At 38.2% G+C, this 18,848-nt stretch overlaps 1 protein-coding gene across 8 annotated transcripts in view; it reads left to right on the top strand.

Moving 5' to 3' along the window:
* Positions 1-18,848, top strand: part of COG5 (component of oligomeric golgi complex 5) — a 275,606-nt gene that overhangs the window by 5,395 nt on the left and 251,363 nt on the right. For 7 of the 8 annotated variants that reach the window (XM_068973075.1, XM_068973071.1, XM_068973072.1 and 4 more), the window contains exons 2-5: positions 1,034-1,173; positions 4,081-4,138; positions 10,262-10,316; positions 10,416-10,485. In XM_068973075.1, the coding sequence (XP_068829176.1) occupies positions 1,034-1,173; positions 4,081-4,138; positions 10,262-10,316; positions 10,416-10,485 (323 nt within the window). The remainder of the gene's footprint in view (positions 1-1,033; positions 1,174-4,080; positions 4,139-10,261; positions 10,317-10,415; positions 10,486-18,848) is intronic. The other variant, XM_068973076.1, reaches the window with a different exon arrangement.

Below are 18,848 nucleotides of genomic sequence, written 5' to 3'. Positions count from 1 at the left end.
GATCTCAAAATATGTTAACTGTGGTTACAATTGTTCTGTCGTTTAATTTCTGTGGTTTTGTTGTTTTTCAGTCACTAAGTTGTCTCTCACTCTTTGTGAGCGTGTGAACTGCAGCACACCAGATTTCCTGGTCCTTAACCGTCTCCCAGAGCTTGCGCAAACTCATGTCCATCGAGTCGGTGATGCCATCCAAACATCTCATCCTCTGTCATCCTTTTCTCCTCCTGTCCTCAGTCTTTCCTAATATTAGGGTCTTTTCCAATGAACGGACTCTTTCTATCAGGTGGCCAAAGTATTGGAGCTTCAGCATCAGTCCTTCCAATGAATATTCAGGGTTGATTTCCTTTAGGATTGACTGGTTTGATCTCTTTGCTGTCCAAAGGACTCTCAAGAGTCTTCTCCAGCATCACAGTTTGCAAGCATCAATTCTTTGGCACGCAGCTTTCTTTATGGTGTAACTCTTATTTTTGTACATGACTACAGGAAAAACCATAGCTTTGACTGTGTGTACCTTTGTCAGCAAAGTTATGTCTCTGCTTTTTAATACACTGTATAGGTTTGTCATAGCTTTTCTTCCAAGGAGCAAGCATCTTTTAATTTCATGGGTGCAGTCACCATCTGCAGTGATTTTGGAGCCCAAGAAAATAAAATGTGCCACTGTTTCCGTTTTTTGCCCATCCGCTTGCCATGAAGTGATGGGACCAGATCTTCGGTTGAATGTTGGGTTTTTAAGCTATCTTTTTCACTCTCTTCTTTCATTCTTATCTAGAAGCTCTTTAGTTCCTCTTCATTTTCTACCATTAGAGTGGTATCATCTGCATATCTGAGGTTGTTGATATTTCTCCCAGTAGTCTTGATTCCAACTTGTGATTCATCCAGCCCTGCATTTTGCATGGTGTACTCTGCATATGTTAAGTAAACAGGGTGACAATATACAACCTTGATGAATTCCTTTCCTAATTTTAGACCAGTCTGTTGTTCCATCTGTGGTTTGGTGCAATGTGATTAATACTTTTTCTTATATTTTCCCTAGAGTGTTACAGTGATTTTTTAAATGAAGACTTTGATGTAAAGACTTATACTTCTCAATCTATTCATCAAGCTGTAATTGCTGAACAACTAGCAAAACTTGCCCAAGGAATCAGTCAGTTGGATAAAGAACTACACTTACAGGTAATTCCAATCTTCTGGAGCATACAATTTATTCCAGAGTGATTATATATCATTTTATAATCCTTTTATTTAATCTAAATGCATATTTATATGAACAAATGTATATTTTCCCAAGTATGTATATATTTTTAAATTTTTGGCTGCACCACACAGCATGTGGGATCTTAGTTCCCCAACCATGGATTGAACTCATGTGTCCTGCCTTGGAAACATGGACTCTTTACCCCTGGACCACCAGGAAAGTCCCTCCAGATACATTTTTTAAAAGTTTTTTGGAAGCTACTTATTGTCAGTTGAAAAATGGATATCCCATCTCCCCAAGACCTTTTATTCATACTTTGTTTTCATCATCTCATCTGATATGGAGGGAATGTAGGTTGGCAAAAAATAGGATGTCTTAGGGCTTTCCTGCTGGCTCAGACGGTGAAGAATCCACTTGCAATGCAGGAGACTCAGGTTTGATCCCTGGGTCAGGAAGATCCCCTGGAGAAGGAAATGCAGCCCATTCCAGTGTTTTTGCCTGGAGAATTCGATGGATAGAGGAGCCTGACTGGCTACAGTTCTTGAGGTTGCAAAGAGTCAGACACAGCTGAGTGACTAACATTTGATAAAGATAATAGAAAATGGAATTTTGGAAGCAGAATAGTGTGAATAACGAAAACTGTTCCCATCAGGAGTTCATACTTCATGAACACAGAATGTAACATTTGATGAAATTGCAGAGAGTTGATACATTTGTGGTGGATAGGACACAAAAGGGGAGTTATGAGATAGGTCCAAGTCTCAGGTGTGCTGTTACCTTTCATATTATATAATACGCTTGAATCTTGCCTTTTTTTTCTGAGTAGGCACTTAAACATTTAAATTAATGAACAGTTGCATGAATAAATGAACAATTTACCAGGAAACCTAGATGTGGTATAAAATGAGACATGTTCCCTTAAACTTTTTTATATCTTGCTTTATCAATTAAAAGAGCTACTTGTTTAGGACTGGGATGACATCTAAGGTCAATTTAACTGTAAAATTCTGATTATATAGTTAGAGATCATTTATTTTTTGGGAAACATTTATAGTCAGTTTTAATAATCTGGTTTGCTGTAGTCTGTGGGAATAGAAAAATGAACATATTCCCTGGCTCTCTAAGCATTCACAGACCAGTGGCAGATACAGACAGAAATAACGACAGACAAGTGATGCCTGTTTTAAATAGAGTAATACACATTGTTTATGGGGGCAGGGGAAAACACTTTTAATTCTGCCTGTGTTTCTTGGGGTAGCTTTTTGCAGAAGCCACCTGAAATTCTTTCTGCCTTTTTGTGGTTGGCATTTTCCTTATCCTTCGCATGTAGTAACTTCTCTGAAGGAATCAGTAAAAACTATTTAACATCTACCAGAGAGGGCAAATTATACTTAACAGTAGTTTTGGATGTGGGACTGAGAAAAATCTCAGTCCTGGTATGAGATCTGAACCTGCTATAATTGTTTTTTTTTGCAGAAGCAAAATTGGGATAATGCTGACTGAACTCATAAATAAAATATAATCAAAATAATTTAAAATATCAGTGAGATGATTTAAATTACAAAAGATGTACAGAGATATGTATCAGTCAGGACTTTAGTACAGGAAACAGAAACCACTCTAGGTATTTAAAGCAGGAAGATACCTAATCCAGAGGATTGGATGGGCAGTTAATAGACAGGGTGGAAGGATCTACCATGGATTCCAGAGGCCTGCAAGCACCTGCTGTTAACTCCTACGTCCCCGCTGAAGTTCAGCTTCTGGGTGCTTGAACTCTGGTAACTGAACTCTGGAATGATGAATAGGGCTATCTTGGCTAGCTGTCTCTAAAGCCTCAGGTCTCAGGATCTGGCTTACTAGCTGAAACAGTAATGGGAAAATAGCTTTCCTCTTCTGTCTTCTAAATCTCTTGGAAATTCATCCAGTTGATTGCAGGGGAGACTATAACAGGGTAGTTTTAGGTTTTTCAAACTTTCCGCAGCATCACAAGGGACACAGAATAGAGAATTAGAAGAAAATCATTGTGTTAGGATGGATGCATTAATCACCATGTCAGTGGACTGGGGAAAACTGAGAAGTCTTCCAGATAAGAGACATAGGAGACTAAAAGTAACAGTTAGGTGATAGAGGAAATTGCTAGAATGACAGTGACATCTGGCACTGGACAGAGTGGAGGATTTAGGGTTCCAGTGAATGAATTTTTGCTGATGAGGAGCTTCAGTTTACAGATTAGACAGGAAACTTCTTATTCATTGTAATAAAGGATTCCTGGATTATTCTAAAGATTTGCTTGATTTCTTGATGTTTCTAGGATTCTCTTGCATGTAGCCTTTAATTCCTAACCTTTTTTTTTTTTTTTGATATAACATTTCACACTGCCCTAATATTCTTAGAAATATCAGTCTTCCATGGGAAAGAGGATTTGCTGTGACATGGGGAAGCTGGAAACAGAGAGATGTTCAGGGAGGTGCTGATTCTGCTTTATCTTTGCAAATTAGAATGTGGCTGTGATGATGCTGATTAAGTTCAAGAGCTAAAAGAACCTGCTGTTTGAAAACACTCTTTAAAAGGAAAACATGTATTAATTAGTGTGGTGAGAAGTAGCAGGTTTTTGTTGTTCAGTTTTGGCACATCTTCCTTCTGCACACCCTACTAGGAAAACATGCGGCTAATGAAAAGACTTCTTTGGCACCATGTCGAGCTTTAAGCATGTTTAGATTCCTGCCAATCAGACATCTCAAACACACCTTTCTTACCTGTATTTTTTTCTTTTGTATTAGCATTTTTCCCCTTTCCATATAGAGAGAGACCTTCAGTTCTACATTGTGGTTACAAATCAAAATACCTAATACTTGTAATGCTGATTATTCGTTCTTGATTTTCAGGTCGTTGCGAGACATGAAGATTTATTGGCACAAGCAACTGGAATTGAGTCTTTGGAAGGTACGTTTCCATTAACTGTTATACTTTGTATAGAGCTTGCCTAGGGCTTGGTAACTTTTCTTGTGAAGGATCAGAAAGTAAGTAATTTAAGATTTTGCAGGCCATATTATCTCTGTTACAGCTATTAAACTCTGCTGTTACAGAGTGAAACCAACTGAGTAATATGTAAATGAATGTGTGTGGCTGTGTTCCAACAAAACTTCAGTAAAACTTTGCGGTTTTATTAGCATGTGTGTCTGACTTTTTGTGACCCTGGACTGTAGCGTGTAAGGCTGCTCTGTCCCTAGGATTCTCCAGGCAAGAATACTAGAGTGGGTTGCCATGCCCTCCTCCAGGGGATCTTCCTCACCCAGCGATTGAACCTGTCTCTTACGTCTCCTGCATTGGCAAGCAGGTTCTCTGACCTTTGAGCTAAATTCTCTGGATTTAAATCATTGCTTAGCCTCCTACTAGATGTGTGAGTTTGGATAAGTTACTTTCTGTGCCTGTTTTATCCATAAAGGAGTGTTAATGTGTACTAATATGGTGCTAATTTGAATTAACAGAATGCTTAGAACCATTCCTAGTGCATATTTAGTGCTTTTATAATTGAGTTAATGAAAATAAGCAGAAAATTCCAGTGGTTAGAGGTTAGGACTCCGCAGTTTCACTGCTGAGGGTGCAGGTTCAATCCCTGGTCAGGAAACTAAGATTCAGCAAGTCACATTGTGGGGCTGAAACCACTGTCCCTCACCACGCCCTGCAAACCCCAAACAAAGTCAGCTCCACCAAAGTAATGGAAATAGGCTTCAATTCTTTCATTATGTTTGACTTCTTTGAAATGCTTTTCAAAACTGAAAGTATAGTAGAATAATGCATTGGATTTTTATTGTGAATTCTTCTATTTTTGTTTGACTACTTTTATGAATTTTTCATTCTGTTAAACTACATCTCATAAATATGAAATGAGGATACTGTGTTTTCCATCACCACTTATATTGTGATTATACTATTAATCACTGCGCATCAAAAGAAAGCTAAATGATTTTTCCCTTTGTTGGTTGAATTCTTGAGGAAGAAAGATATTGCCTTTTGTGAGGCAATATTCTTTAATGCTTCCCCAGTATTTCTTACACACACTCAAAGGTATTATTCTCAGCATGTACACTGTTTCTAATGCATCCTGATGAAGAACATAGTATTTTAAAAATATTAGTTTGTCTGTTACTTGAATATTTAGGATAGATCCTAAATTATGGGAAAATTAGGAGGCTCTAGGTACTGACTTACTATTGGAAGTTAATTTTTTTAATCTCATGGTATTTTATAAGTTTCTGGAAGCAAGAAACAATACCTTGTTTTTAATGGTAATTTTTGTAAACAAATGATAAATGATTTTTTTCCTTTATAAAATCTATAGGGATGTCATGGTAGTATGTTGATTTTGAGTTTAAATATTTGTAGATAAATCATCACAACAAAAATACTTCTTACTGTGGTTTTCGTATATATGCTTAGTTCTTTTTTTTTTTTTAATTGGCTGCATCATGCAGCTTGTGCGATCTTAGTTCCCCAACCAGGGACTGAACCCTGGGCTACGGCAGTGAAAGTGCTGAATTCTAATTGTCACAGTCTGTGCAGGGATTGGAAGATAATTTTCAGACATGAGGCAGAATGAGAGAATAGAGCTTATTATAGTGGGAGACACTTAGAACAGCAGGCCAGCTCAAGGGTGAGCTGATGGCTTTTGTGTGCTAGTAGCCAATTTTATGGCCTCAAGACCAAGTTCTTGCTGGGTGGCGTTAGGTGATTGTTTAGGGTGCTATAGGGAGGTTCTCAAAGAGTCGGACGTGACTGAGCAGAGCACAGGGTGCATATTTTTTTTTAATCTAATATGGGATCAGGGAACTGGAGCTGGCTGGTTTAGACGGGTGGAAGCTCATGGCAGCAATGGCTGTGGGGCTTGGTCAGTTCCGGAGATGACCTTGGTACAAGGCTCCTCATTTGTGACCTTGGTCAAAGGCTTTATACCAATGACTTTGGTATAGAGCTCCACATTAACCACTGGACCGCCAGGTAATTCTCTCTATGTGTTAAGTTCTGTAGTGCACTGATTTTCCCCTGAATGCTTTTCAGTGATTACAACATTTAAAATATGCTATTTGACTGAGTTAGAATGATTATCCATTGGATGAAAGTATGCAGTACAAAGGTTGACTTCTGTAAATTCCTATGATAATCTAAAAGTATTCTCCAGATTATTTGAACATAAGAAGTGAAGGTATGAATCAGTATTTATGTTAGCATGATGTGTATTTCTAAGCATATTAAAATTTTTAAGATGTGTGTTATGTATTTGAAAATGAGTAGTGTCCCAGCTTTTTACTTCGTCTGCTTTTTCTCCTGTATATGTAAAATTTTGTGCTATATAATTCATTTGGAGGTATGTTTATTTAGCCTATATTATTAAAATTTGCATTCTTGTAGAAACTAACAACATGGTTGAGCAACTACACTCCAGTAAAATTAATTAAAAAAGAAAACATTCAGTAAGATCTACTGTGCTTTATCTCCTAAAATGAAATAAAATTTACTCTCTCTGTTCTGTTCATGTATTCATTTAAATTTTAATTGAGAATTTGCTAGATTCCAGGCACCTGTAACCTTATTAAAAAATATCTGTCTTTATGGAGGTATGTTTAATTGTGCATGTGTGTGTGCCTGTCAGTCACTTAGTTGTGTCCAACTCTTGCGACCCCTTGGACTGTAGCCCTCCAGGCTCCTCAGTCCATGGCATTTTCCCAGCAAGAATACTGGCAGGTTGCCATTTCCTCCTCCAGGGGATCTTCCGAACCCAGGGATTGAACCCACATCTCCTGCATTGGCAGGAGGATTCTTGACAACTGAGCCACCCAGGAATCCCAATTAAGCCTATCTAATTAAAAAGAGATTGCTTAATTTATTAATTTATTTGCTCACTCAGTAATTGAGAAATTGTTAGATACCAGGCACCTGTGAACAAAAGTGACAATCACTGTTCATGTGACATTTATGTTCTAGGTAGGAAATTAGACCAAAAAAAAATGTTAGTAGGAAACTTGAGGTATTTGTAAGTTCTAAAAGAAAATAAAATAGATGATGAGATAGAAGGGGAGTCCCTTACTAGCTAGGATGAGCAGGGGATGTCTCTTTGAGAAGATGATATTTGAGCTGAGATCTGAGTAATGAGAAAGAGCTACCACATGACTCTCTGGGGAGAAGAGTGTGGTAAGCTGAGGGACCAATAAATGGAATTAGTGTGGCATGTTTGAAGGGAAGAAAGAAAAGTCTAGTACGATTAAGAGTTTAGTGAATGAGGAAAAGAATTATAGGTGAGGTTCTTGGAAAGGAATTTTGATTTTCATTCTAAATGCAATGGTAAGCCATTGGAGGATTTTAATTAGAGATATTATGTGATTAATGCTCTAAAATGTTTTCTCTGGTGGTTCTATAGGAAGGCAAGAGTAGAATCTGGGGTTCCCATTTAAAAGTTATTAGAGTAATAGAAGTTGATGGTGCCTTGAATTAGAGAGGTGGATGTAGAGAGAGAGAAGTGGATGGTATAAGACAGGAATAGAGTTGATAGGATTTGTTGATGGGAAATTAAAGGTCTGAGGGAAAAAAACTCACCAAGAGTGATTCCTGAAATTTTAGTCTGAAGAACTGGATAGTTGATGGTGTAAGTAACTGAAATGAGTTAGACTGGAGAGGATCATGACTTTGGTTGGGGCAGATCTTATCTTGGGTGTCTTAAACTTGTCATAAGAAAATTCTGAACTAAAGAGTTGTGTGTGTGTATAGTTAGGCAGATATAAAGAAAATAATGGATACAGGTACATATGTGTATATCTCAAATCAGTGTTTTATTGAACAGATCGAGATTTCATTCAGACCCCGTGTTTTAAATACTAAGAGAGACTCTGGATGGAGAAGTGAAGATGACTGAGGATCACCTCTGGGAGTACTCCAGCATGTAGAGATCTAATGGAGAAGGAGTAGGAGCAACTATTGTGATCGGAAGGAACCCAGGGGGTGTAATGATTTGGAAGGCTAGAGTAAAACATGTTTTAGGGAGGGAGTGGTTCGACGTGAAATGAATTTTTGAGAGTTTGAACAGGATCAAGACAGAACTGATAATAGAAGTTGGCACCTTGGAGATTTCTGGTGGCCTTGACAAGGTCTGTTTTAGTGGAATATGTGTGGAAGCTCTCATGAGTGGATTGTGGAGAGAAAAACATAGAAGGAAGCGATGGTAACAAGGAAGGTCGGTGAACCATAAAGCCAGCAGAAAAGCATAATCTCTGGGTCCAGAAAGGATTCTATTGAACTGAGCCAAATTAAAACATGTTCATTCCTATCAGCATACAAATATGTTTTAATTTGAATGTTCATTTGGAGAAGGCAATGGCACCCCACTCCAGTACTCTTGCCTGGAATGTCCCATGGACGGAGGAGCCTGGTAGGCTACAGTCCATGGGGTCGCTAAGAGTCGGATACGACTGAGCGACTTCACTTTCACTTTTCACTTTCATGCATTGGAGAAGGAAATGGCAACCCGCTCCAGTATTTTTGCCCTGGAGAATCCCAGGGACGGGGGAGCCTGGCGGGCTGCCGTCTACGGGGTCGCACAGAGTCGACACGACTAAAGCAACTTAGCAGCAGCAGCAGGAATGTTCATTAACCTTAAAATTACCTCATCTAATATGTGACAACATTCTCTACTTAAACTTATTTATAGAATGCTGTGTTTTAAAACTACAGCTATGTCAGTTGAATATAGAAACTGAGTTTTAAAGAATGGAGTTCAAAATAATTAGATCTGTAATACTGGAAAACCCATTTTTAGGCATATAGTCAAATTTAAGATCTGTCTTCCTGAAAATAGTTCTACAATTTTATAAATGGTTCTTCATTATGTTATGTAAATAGAGAGTGAAGGCAATAATATACTTGCTCTCCATATATATTATTTATCTATCATTGGTGGTTAGAAAGAGTATACCAGGAACAGAGTACATCACCCAAATTGTTCAGGGCCTTGGAGATCAAGCTGTGGACTTTAGTTTTAACCTAGGAATGAAGGGGAGACTGTGGATAGATTTCAGCAAATAAGTGTTAAGATATAATTTACATTTCTAAAGATCACACAGGCTTTATTTGGTGTATGTAATTATAGTACAGTGCACATTAACAACGGGTTTCCCTGGTAGCTCAGCTTGTAAAGAATCTGCCTGTGAGGCTGGGGACCACCATTCGATTCCTGGGTCCGGAAGATCTCCTGGAGAAGGGATAGGCTACCCAATCCAATATCCTTGGGCTTCCCTAGTGGCTCAGCTGGTAAAGAATCTGCCTGCAATGCGGAAGACCTGGGTTCAATCCCTGGATTGGGAAGATCCCCTGGTCAGAAGGAAGTAGATATCCACTCCAGTATTCTTGCCTGGAGGATCCCCACAAACAGAGGAGCCTGGCAGGCTACAGTCCATTGGGTTACAAAGAGTCTGACATGACTGAGTGACTTTCATTTTCACTTTTCACACATTAACATGGAATTTACCCCTTTCTTCATATTAATGCTAATTCAGTGCCATTAATAAGCATCACTATCCAGTTGCAGATTTTTTTCATCACTCCAAATGGAAACCTTGTAACCATTAAGCAGTCACTCCCCCTTCCTTGTGGTGGCGCTAGTGGTAAGGAACCTGTCTGCCGATGCAGGAGACACTGAGTCTTGGGTTCGATCACTGGGTTGGGAAAATCCCCTGGAGGAGGGCATGGCAACCCACTCCAGTACTCTTGCCTGGAGAAATCCCATGTTCAGAAGAGCCCTGTGGGCTACAGTCCATAGGATTGTAAAGAGGTGGACATGACTGAAGCAACTTAGCATGTGTGCACCCTATTGCTTGTAAGACTTCTTTAGTGAAGTAAGATTTGGAATAGAGGAAGACTAGGTAGAGGTTTTTGAATAGTCTAGGTAAAAGATATGGTTCGGTTATGATCATAGTAGAAAAAAATGGAAAATTTTTTCAGTTTTTTCCTTTTAACGTTTTACCCAACTTGAAACCCTTGTAAATTTGTAAAGTAATGTAAGCTGGTTTGTTTTCCTAGGTGTCCTTCAGATGATGCAGACAAGAATTGGGGCTTTACAGGGAGCCGTTGATAGGTACTGTTGTTCATTTTGTAAATAAGTGAAATGGAAAGATTTTTATCCATTGATATTTTGAAGATGATTTTATCTCTCCTCTTTTTGTTTTTCCTTTAGGATGAAAGCAAAAATTGTTGAGCCATACAATAAAATAGTAGCCCGTACTGCTCAACTAGCAAGACTTCAGGTAGGTTCTCATTTGTCATTTCTTTATAATTTTAGTTCATTTTGTCTTTATAAGGGGTAGATTTCAAGCGAATGAATTCTGAGGAAGTAAGAGAATATGAGAGAAAAAGAAAATATTCAAGTGCTTTAAAAGAAAATGTTCAGTTTAAAGAATAAAAATCAAAACTACTATTCAAGTGAATTATTTTCACTTTTATTACTATAGTATGTAATAATTGTACTAACTTTTTAGAATTCAAAATTATTTCTCTTGATAGAGAACAAGAAGAAACCTAACCTTTATCCTTACAGTTTTCTGTGGTCAAATGTAAATAACCTAGTCATATAATTGCTATAATAGATGGTTGCTGTTCAGTCACTAAGTCCTGTTGATTCTTTTAAGTCCATGGACTGCAGCACGCCAGGCTTCCCTGTTCTTCACTATCTCCTGGAGTTGGCTCAGAAACTCACATCCATAGAATCAGTGATGCCACCCAACCATCTCATCCTCAGTAGTCCCTTTCTTCTCTTGCCCTCAGTCTTTCCCAGCATGAAGGTCTTTTCCGGTGAGTTGGCTCTTTGCATCATCAGTTCAGTTCAGTTCAGTTGCTCAGTCATGTCCGACTCTTTGCGACCCCATGAACCGCAGCACGCCAGGCCTCCCTGTCCATCACCAACTCCCGGAGTTCCCTCAGACTCGCGTCCATCGAGTCAGTGACGCCATCCAGCCATCTCATCCTCTGTCGTCCCCTTCTCCTCCTGCCCCCAATCCCTCCCAGCATCAGAGTCTTTTCCAATGAGTCTGCTCTTTGCATGAGGTGGCCAAAATACTGGAGTTTCAGTTTTAGCATCATTCCTTCCAAAGAAATCCCAGGGCTGATCTCCTTCAGAATGGACTGGTTGGATCTCCTTGCAGTCCAAGGGACTCTCAAGAATCTTCTCCAACACCACAGTTCAAAAGCATCAATTCTTCAGCACTCAGCTTTCTTCACAGTCCAACTCTCACATCCATACATGACCACAGGAAAAACTATAGCCTTGACTAGACGGACCTTAGTCGCCAAAGTAATGTCTCTGCTTTTGAATATGCTGTCTAGGTTGGTCATAACTTTTCTTCCAAGGCGTAAGCGTCTTTTAATTTCATGGCTGTAATCACCATCTGCAGTGATTTTGGAGCCCCCCAAAATAAAATCTGACACTGTTTCCACTGTATCTCCATCTATTTCCCATGGAGTGATGGGACTGGATGCCATGATCTTAGTTTTCTGAATGTTGAGCTTTAAGCCAACTTTTTCACTTTGCTCTTTTACTTTCATCAAGAGGCTTTTTAGTTCCTCTTCACTTTCTGCCATAAGGGTGGTGTCATCTGCATATCTGAGGTTATTGATATTTCTCCCGGCAGTCTTGATTCCAGCTTGTGTTTCTTCCAGTCCAGTGTTTCTCATGATGTCCTCTGCGTATAAGTTAAATAAGCAGGGTGACAATATACAGCCTTGACGTACTCCTTTTCCTATTTGGAACCAGTCTGTTGTTCCATGTCCAGTTCTACTTGTGGCTTCCTGACCTGCATACAGATTTCTCAAGAGGCAGGTCAGGTGGTCTGGTATTCCCATCTCTTTCAGAATTTTCCCCAGTTTATTGTGATCCACACAGTCAAAGGCTTTGGCATAGTCAATAAAGCAGAAATAGATGTTTTTCTGGAACTCTCTTGCTTTTTCCATGATCCAGCGGATGTTGGCAATTTGATCTCTGGTTCCTCTGCCTTTTCTAAAACCAGCTTGAACATCTGGAAGTTCACGGTTCATGTATTGCTGAAGTCTAGCTTGGAGAATTTTGAGCATTACTTTACTAGCGTGTGAGATGAGTGCAATTGTGCGGTAGTTTGAGCATTCTTTGGCATTGCCTTTCTTTGGGATTGGAATGAAAACTGACCTTTTCCAGTCCTGTGGCCACTGCTGAGTTTTCCAAATGTGCTGGCATATTGAGTGCAGCACTTTCACAGCATCATCTTTTAGGATTTGGAATAGCTCCACTGGAATTCCATCATCTCCACTAGCTTTGTTCGTAGTGATGCTTTCTAAGGGCCACTTGACTTCACATTTATTGGAGCTTCAGCATCAGTCCTTCCAGTGAATATTCAGGGTTGATTTTCTTTAGGATTGACTGGTTTCATCTCCTTGGAGTCCAAGGGCCTCTCAGGTCTTCTCTAGTGCCACAATTTGAAAGCATCAATTCTTTAGCACTCAGCCTTCTATATGGTCCAACTTTCACATCCATACTACTATTGGAAAAACCATAGCTTTGGCTATACAGATCTTTGTTGGCAAAGTGATGTCTCTGCTTTCTAAAATACTGTATAGGTTTGTCATGCTTCTCTTTCAAAGGGAGCAATAGTCATATAGATGTGAAAGTTGGACCATAAAGAAGGCCGAGTGCTGAAGAATTGATATGTCAATACACCTTTCCTTTTTGTGACCAAATAATAATCCATTGTATGGATATGGCACATTTTTCTTTATCCGTTTATTTTACCTACCTATCAGTTGATATTTGGGTTGTTTCCTCTTATTGACTATTATGAGTAAGAATTCTTAGGAACATTTGTGTATAAGTTTTTGTATGTACATTTTTTTAAATTGGGTATGTATCTGAGATATGCTAGGTCATATCCTAACTTTGTGTTTAATATTTTAATGTATCAAATCATATACATATACCTAAACAATATTATGTGTGCTCAGTTGCTCTCATCTGTCCATGGAATTTTCCAGGCAAGAGTACTAGTGCAGGTTGCCATTTCCTTCTCCAGGGGATCCTCCCAACCCAGGGATTGAACCCGTGTCTCTCACATCTACTGCATTGGCAGGCGGATTCTCTACCACTGTGCCTTATATGTCAATTATATATCAATACAGCTGGAAAAAAGAACATTTTGGGAGTGCCAAAGTGTTTTCCCAGGAAGCTGTACCATTTTGCATTTCTATCAGCAATGTATGAGGGTTTCAATTTTTTCCTTTCCTGCCAATACTTCTTTTCTTTTTAATATAGCCATCCTACCAATTATGAAGTAGTGTATCGTTGTTTGGATACAAATTTTTCAAGTGACTAGTGATACTGAGCATCTCTTATTGTGCCTGTTGGTCACTGTGTATCTTCTCTGGAGAAATGTCTTTTAAAATCTTTTGGTCCCTTTTAAGTTATTTTTCTGTTTCCTTCCTCCCTCCCTCCCTTTGTTGTTAACTTTCTATATGTGTCATATATAATTCAATTCTGTTCTGGCTTCCAGTTTAGTTGTTGAGAAACTGTCATTCTGACCTGGTCTTTTCAAGGTAATCTGTAGATTTCCTCTGGTTTGTTTTAGGAATTTTTCACTTTAGCATAGTGTTTGGTGCGTGTGTGTTCTAAGTTGCTTCAGTCGTGTCTTACACTTTGCGACCCAATGCACTGTAGTCCGCTAGGCTCCTCTGTCCATGGGATTCTCCAGGCAAGGATACTGGTGTGGGTTGCTATTTCTTCCTCCAGGGGATCTTCCTGATGCAGGGATCAAACCTGCGTCTCTTAGGACTCCTACAATGGCAGACGGGTTCTTTACCACTGGTGCCACCTGGGAAGCCGAAGAATAGGGCTAGGTACCATATTAAATGGTTACGAATTGCAGCATCATGCACTTCATTTCCCCTCTTTGTTTAGTACAGTCTTTTGACAGTAACTTTTAAGAATCTCATTTTTGCTACCTCACTTGGTATTCATGATAAAAAAAATTTCTTTTTCAAATTTATGTGCGACTTTAATGTATGAAAATTTTCAAGTATTCTAATTCAATAATTGTGTTTAGAAGTTACATATCTCATCACTTTATGGGTGAATAAAAACTTAGGTTCTGAAAGTTACTTGCTGAAGTTCATATAGCCAATATGCAGCAGTGTTCAGACTGAAACAGAATTTCTTTTGCTAAATTTAGGATTCTGTGATTTTGATTCTATGGAATATATAAAAAAGTAGAAAGTATGGCTCCTGGTTTTCAGAAGCTTGCTTGTAGGTCGAAAAATTGAAACCAAATCTAGATTCGTAAAGCATGGATGGAGAGCAGTGGACTAGGTGTTATGAGACCTGACTACACTCTTCATCCTTCTAGCTTCATGGTCACAAACAAACTTTATTATTTTTTTGTTTGTAGCTTTGAGATATAATTGACATAACATGTACATTTAGGATGCACAGTGTGATAATTTGGTAGATGTATGTATTGTAAAATGGTTACCACAGTAAGGGTAGTAATACACATTTCACTTTACATAATTACTATATTTGTTGTGGTGTTCTTGGTGGTATAGTATCTTTATACAGTGAAAGTTTGGACTGGATCTGTGAATTCTCTTCCAGTTCTAAAATGCTGTGATTCTGTGACATTGTGATAGTTTCTTTTATGAGTGCTTTTATTCTTACGGTTATGTTAATGTGAGGTCAGGATTATTTGTGTTTAAAATAAACACTTTTTATATGTATTAGTGTTATTTTCTATACTCTTATTGTAAAAAATATTATACTACTGTATAGCAGCAACTTAGTTGAGTATCTGGTAAATTTATCATGAAGGAAGAAAGAGAAGGGAGAGAAAGAAAACAAAAATATGCCAGGTACATTTTGATTTCTTTATTTCTAGTATTTAATTTTTTCTAAATTGACTCCTTCCTTAGGATGAGTCTTACCTGTAAGAGGGATGTTCATCATGGAAATTCAAACTTCTTTGAAGTCCAAGGGCTCTTTGGAAATTTATTCATGTTTTAACCATTTTTATTCTGTTTACTTTGTCTAGACATTTCCATTTTAAATTTTGGAGAAACTTTTATGTTCCTGTTTAATCTTTTTATTCTTTGAGCTCTTAATTCATTTAAATGCATGTCATATAAGAAGAAGAAAGAAATAGCTCTGAACTTGTTTTTGCCTTGAACATAAAATCACTAAGCTGTACCCTCAATTAGAAGATAGTACTTTTACCTTTAATTTTTTTTTTTTTGCTTTTTATCCCCACTTTACTCTTTCCATAAGGCTTTTTCTTTCTCTGAGCAGAAGCTTCTGACTTCATCTATATACATGAAAACATGAGTTGAATTTAATTATCACCCCAAGAATCATCTCTGTCTTAGCTCTTTTTAGTAACGTTGTTTGCTTATGAACTGCCTTAGAGTTTTTCAGAAAGAATAATTTAAGAGCTTATTATCCTTTACATAGAATATATAAACTTTTTTAACTTAATGTTATATAAGAAAATGAGTTTTAACTTTCAAATCTTATGTTTTTAACACTTTGAATCATATGTTTTGAAAAATACAACAGCTTTATTGGGGTATAATTCACATATGTGCATATAAGTTTTTTTATCCTTTTAATTTTTTTTTCACTTTTTATCATTTTACTTTTAAAGTCACATATATTAGCTTTCCAATTTAAGGTTTTTAATTTAGTTTTTTAACTTTGAAATTATATAAGTAAAGTTTGAGAAAATGTTGATATGAAGGAGGAGGAAAGGGTTCTTAAAACCTTTTTTTATGTTCATGTTTTTTACATGTATGTGGTTTTCACCATATACATTTATAGGATTCTTTTTAGTTTTCAATTGATAACAATGTCAAATAATTTTATCTGCATTGTTCTGTGTGATGATTATGTAGTTAACTGGCTTTATAAATAATCCACCAAACAAGTAATATACCAGAAATGAAGGAAGGAAGGAAGAGGGAAGATAACAACAGCAGTCTAAGACGCCAGTGTCCCTAAACACTTTGAAAACACAGAGTAGGCAGGATAGCAAAAGGGGAGAACCGCTGCTGGTGGGAGTCCTGCTGGGCTAGTTTGGGAGTTAGCATTCAAGGGGCACAGCAGCTTTTGTTTGTGCTCTGGGAGAGCCACTCTCCGTTGAGAGTTCAGTCATTGTGAGACCATCATGGTGTGAGAAAGCACGTGCTGGTGGTGGGGAGATGAAGGTAGAGGAGCGTTGAGGCACCGGACAGGGGAGTGAAGCCTTGTCGTTAGCAGAGGGTAGCAGTATGAGTAATCCTGGGGATACCACATGAAGCACATGAACCCTGCCTAAATTCCTGACTCACAGAGTTGTGAGGAAGAACAAATTGTTTAAAACCACTATGTTTCGGGCTGGTTTCTTATGCAGCAAAAGATAATGGATTTAACAGCTGAACTGATTCTGATGTGTAGAGATTGCCATCCTCATAGAATCCAGGGACTTTTGCTCCTATAACCTTTTATTAGGACTCTGATAGATGATATACTTGAGACAATCAAATGACTAGAGAAACTTCAAAGTAAAACTAGCAATGACAGTAAGAACAAGGCTTAAATGAGGGATATAAAGTAGTATGTAATGGCTGTATGTTACTTTTAAAAAATATTCATTTTTTTAGTTTTGGCTGCATTGGGTCTTGTGACACATGAGATGTATCCTTGTGGCGCGCAGGCTTCTTTCTAGTTGAGGTGAGCAGGCTCAGGAGTTGTGGTGCATGGGCCTAGTTGCCCTGCAGCATGTGGGATCTTAGTTCTCCTAACAGGGATCGAACAGCTGTCCCCCACACTGGAAGGCAGACTCCAAACCACTAGACCTCCAAGGAAGTCGCTGGCTATATGTTTTGACCAAGAAATAAAATTCAACTCTAAGACATTATGGGGAGAGTATGCGACAGCTGTCCCCCATGCTGGAAGGCAGACTCCAAACCACTAGACCTCCAAGGAAGTCGCTGGCTATATGTTTTGACCAAGAAATAAAATTCAACTCTAAGACATTGTGGGGAGAGTATGCAGGGAACAGTTTTTTTAAATTGTCTTCAGTCATTTTTTTTTTGTTTTTTTTGTAGTTTTGGTTTTGAGTTCAGGTAATGTTGGTATCCTGGAGAAGGAAATGGCAACCCACTTCAATACTATTGCCTGGAAAATCCCATGGACAGAGGAGCCTGGAAGGCTACAGTCCATGGGGTCGCAAAGAGTCGGACACAACTGAGCGACTTCACATCGCTAATGTTTGTATCATGCAGCAAAGCAAATGAATAATTATACATATTCTAATTCTGTTATCTCTGATGTCTCTGGAACCAGGAGTCTCTGTGGAAGAAATAATTTACAGATGTAATTTAGAAGATTAAGTATAAATATTCTCTGTTCCTATTTAAGTGGAAGTATCAGTGTGAACTCATGAGGTGTTCTAATTTTATCTTAAAATAGTGTACACATCATATGTATATATTTTTGTACATATGTATATGTATAATGTTAATCTGAGACTGTTTTATGTGTATCGTGGAATCAAACAAATGAATATTTATGTGGTATTTTAATTTCAACATTTCCTAACTATGTGTACTCTGAAGTCTCAGAAATGAGCAGACCTGGTTTCCCCATCATGGTCTTCAAATGCTGCTGACTTCTAAAGGAAATGAGGGCTTCTTTGATAAATCTTTGATTCCAGGTCTGGGACATGAAATATACATTATAATATTTTTATACCTGTATATCCTAAGGAAACTATCAATAACTACTATGTAGAGTCATGACAAAAGGATTCAGGAGCCAACTTGAATAGGTTCTAGGGTGACCAGCTGTGTCATTTTTAACACTGCAACACCTGTATCCCAGGAAACCACTCAGTCCCAGGCAAATCAATAGACGTGATCAGCCTCAGAGGCTCCCATGGCCAAAAATGGGACATGGTGAGCACCTGCAAGGATAAGAGCTACAGTGGTTTCACATCTTTAAATCTATGAGTTCATAATGATATCTAAAACAGTGAACTTAATTGTTCATCTTTTATGGCTCTTAGGAAAATAAGCCATTGGTAAACCAATAGAAGGAACCCAGTGATAATTCTTACTTTTCTGTATGAACAGTACCACTGGATAAACTAATATAGATGAGGTAAAGCTTCTTCTAATAGGGACGTTTTATATGCTAGCAGATAAAGAAAAATGATAAAACTGGAGTAACACCATTTTGCAGTCATAATTATTATTATTATTGTTTTTATAAATTGGAGTATAGTTGCTTTATACTGCTGTCAGTTTCTGCTATACAGCAAAATGACAGCCATACATATACTTGGTGGTGGGAGTTTACTCGCTAAATTGTGTCTGACTCTTTGTGGTCCCCTGGACTGTAACCCGCCAGGCTCCTCTGCCCATGGGATTTTTCCAGTCAAGAAAACTGGAGTGGTTTGCCATTTCCTTCTTCGGGATTTTTCTGACCCAGGGATTGAACCCACATCTCCTGTGTCTCCTACTGTATCCCTTCTTTTTTGGATTGCCTTCCCATTTAGGTCACCACAGAGCTCTGAGTAGAGTTCCCTGTGCTATCCAGTAGGTTCTCAATAGTAACCTGTTAGTA

The sequence above is a fragment of the Capricornis sumatraensis genome, chromosome 5 (genome assembly GCF_032405125.1).
Source record: "Capricornis sumatraensis isolate serow.1 chromosome 5, serow.2, whole genome shotgun sequence".
Taxonomy (NCBI): domain Eukaryota; kingdom Metazoa; phylum Chordata; class Mammalia; order Artiodactyla; family Bovidae; genus Capricornis; species Capricornis sumatraensis.
The sequence above is the reverse complement of the archived record's forward strand: the minus strand, read 5'-3'. Positions and strand labels throughout refer to the sequence as shown.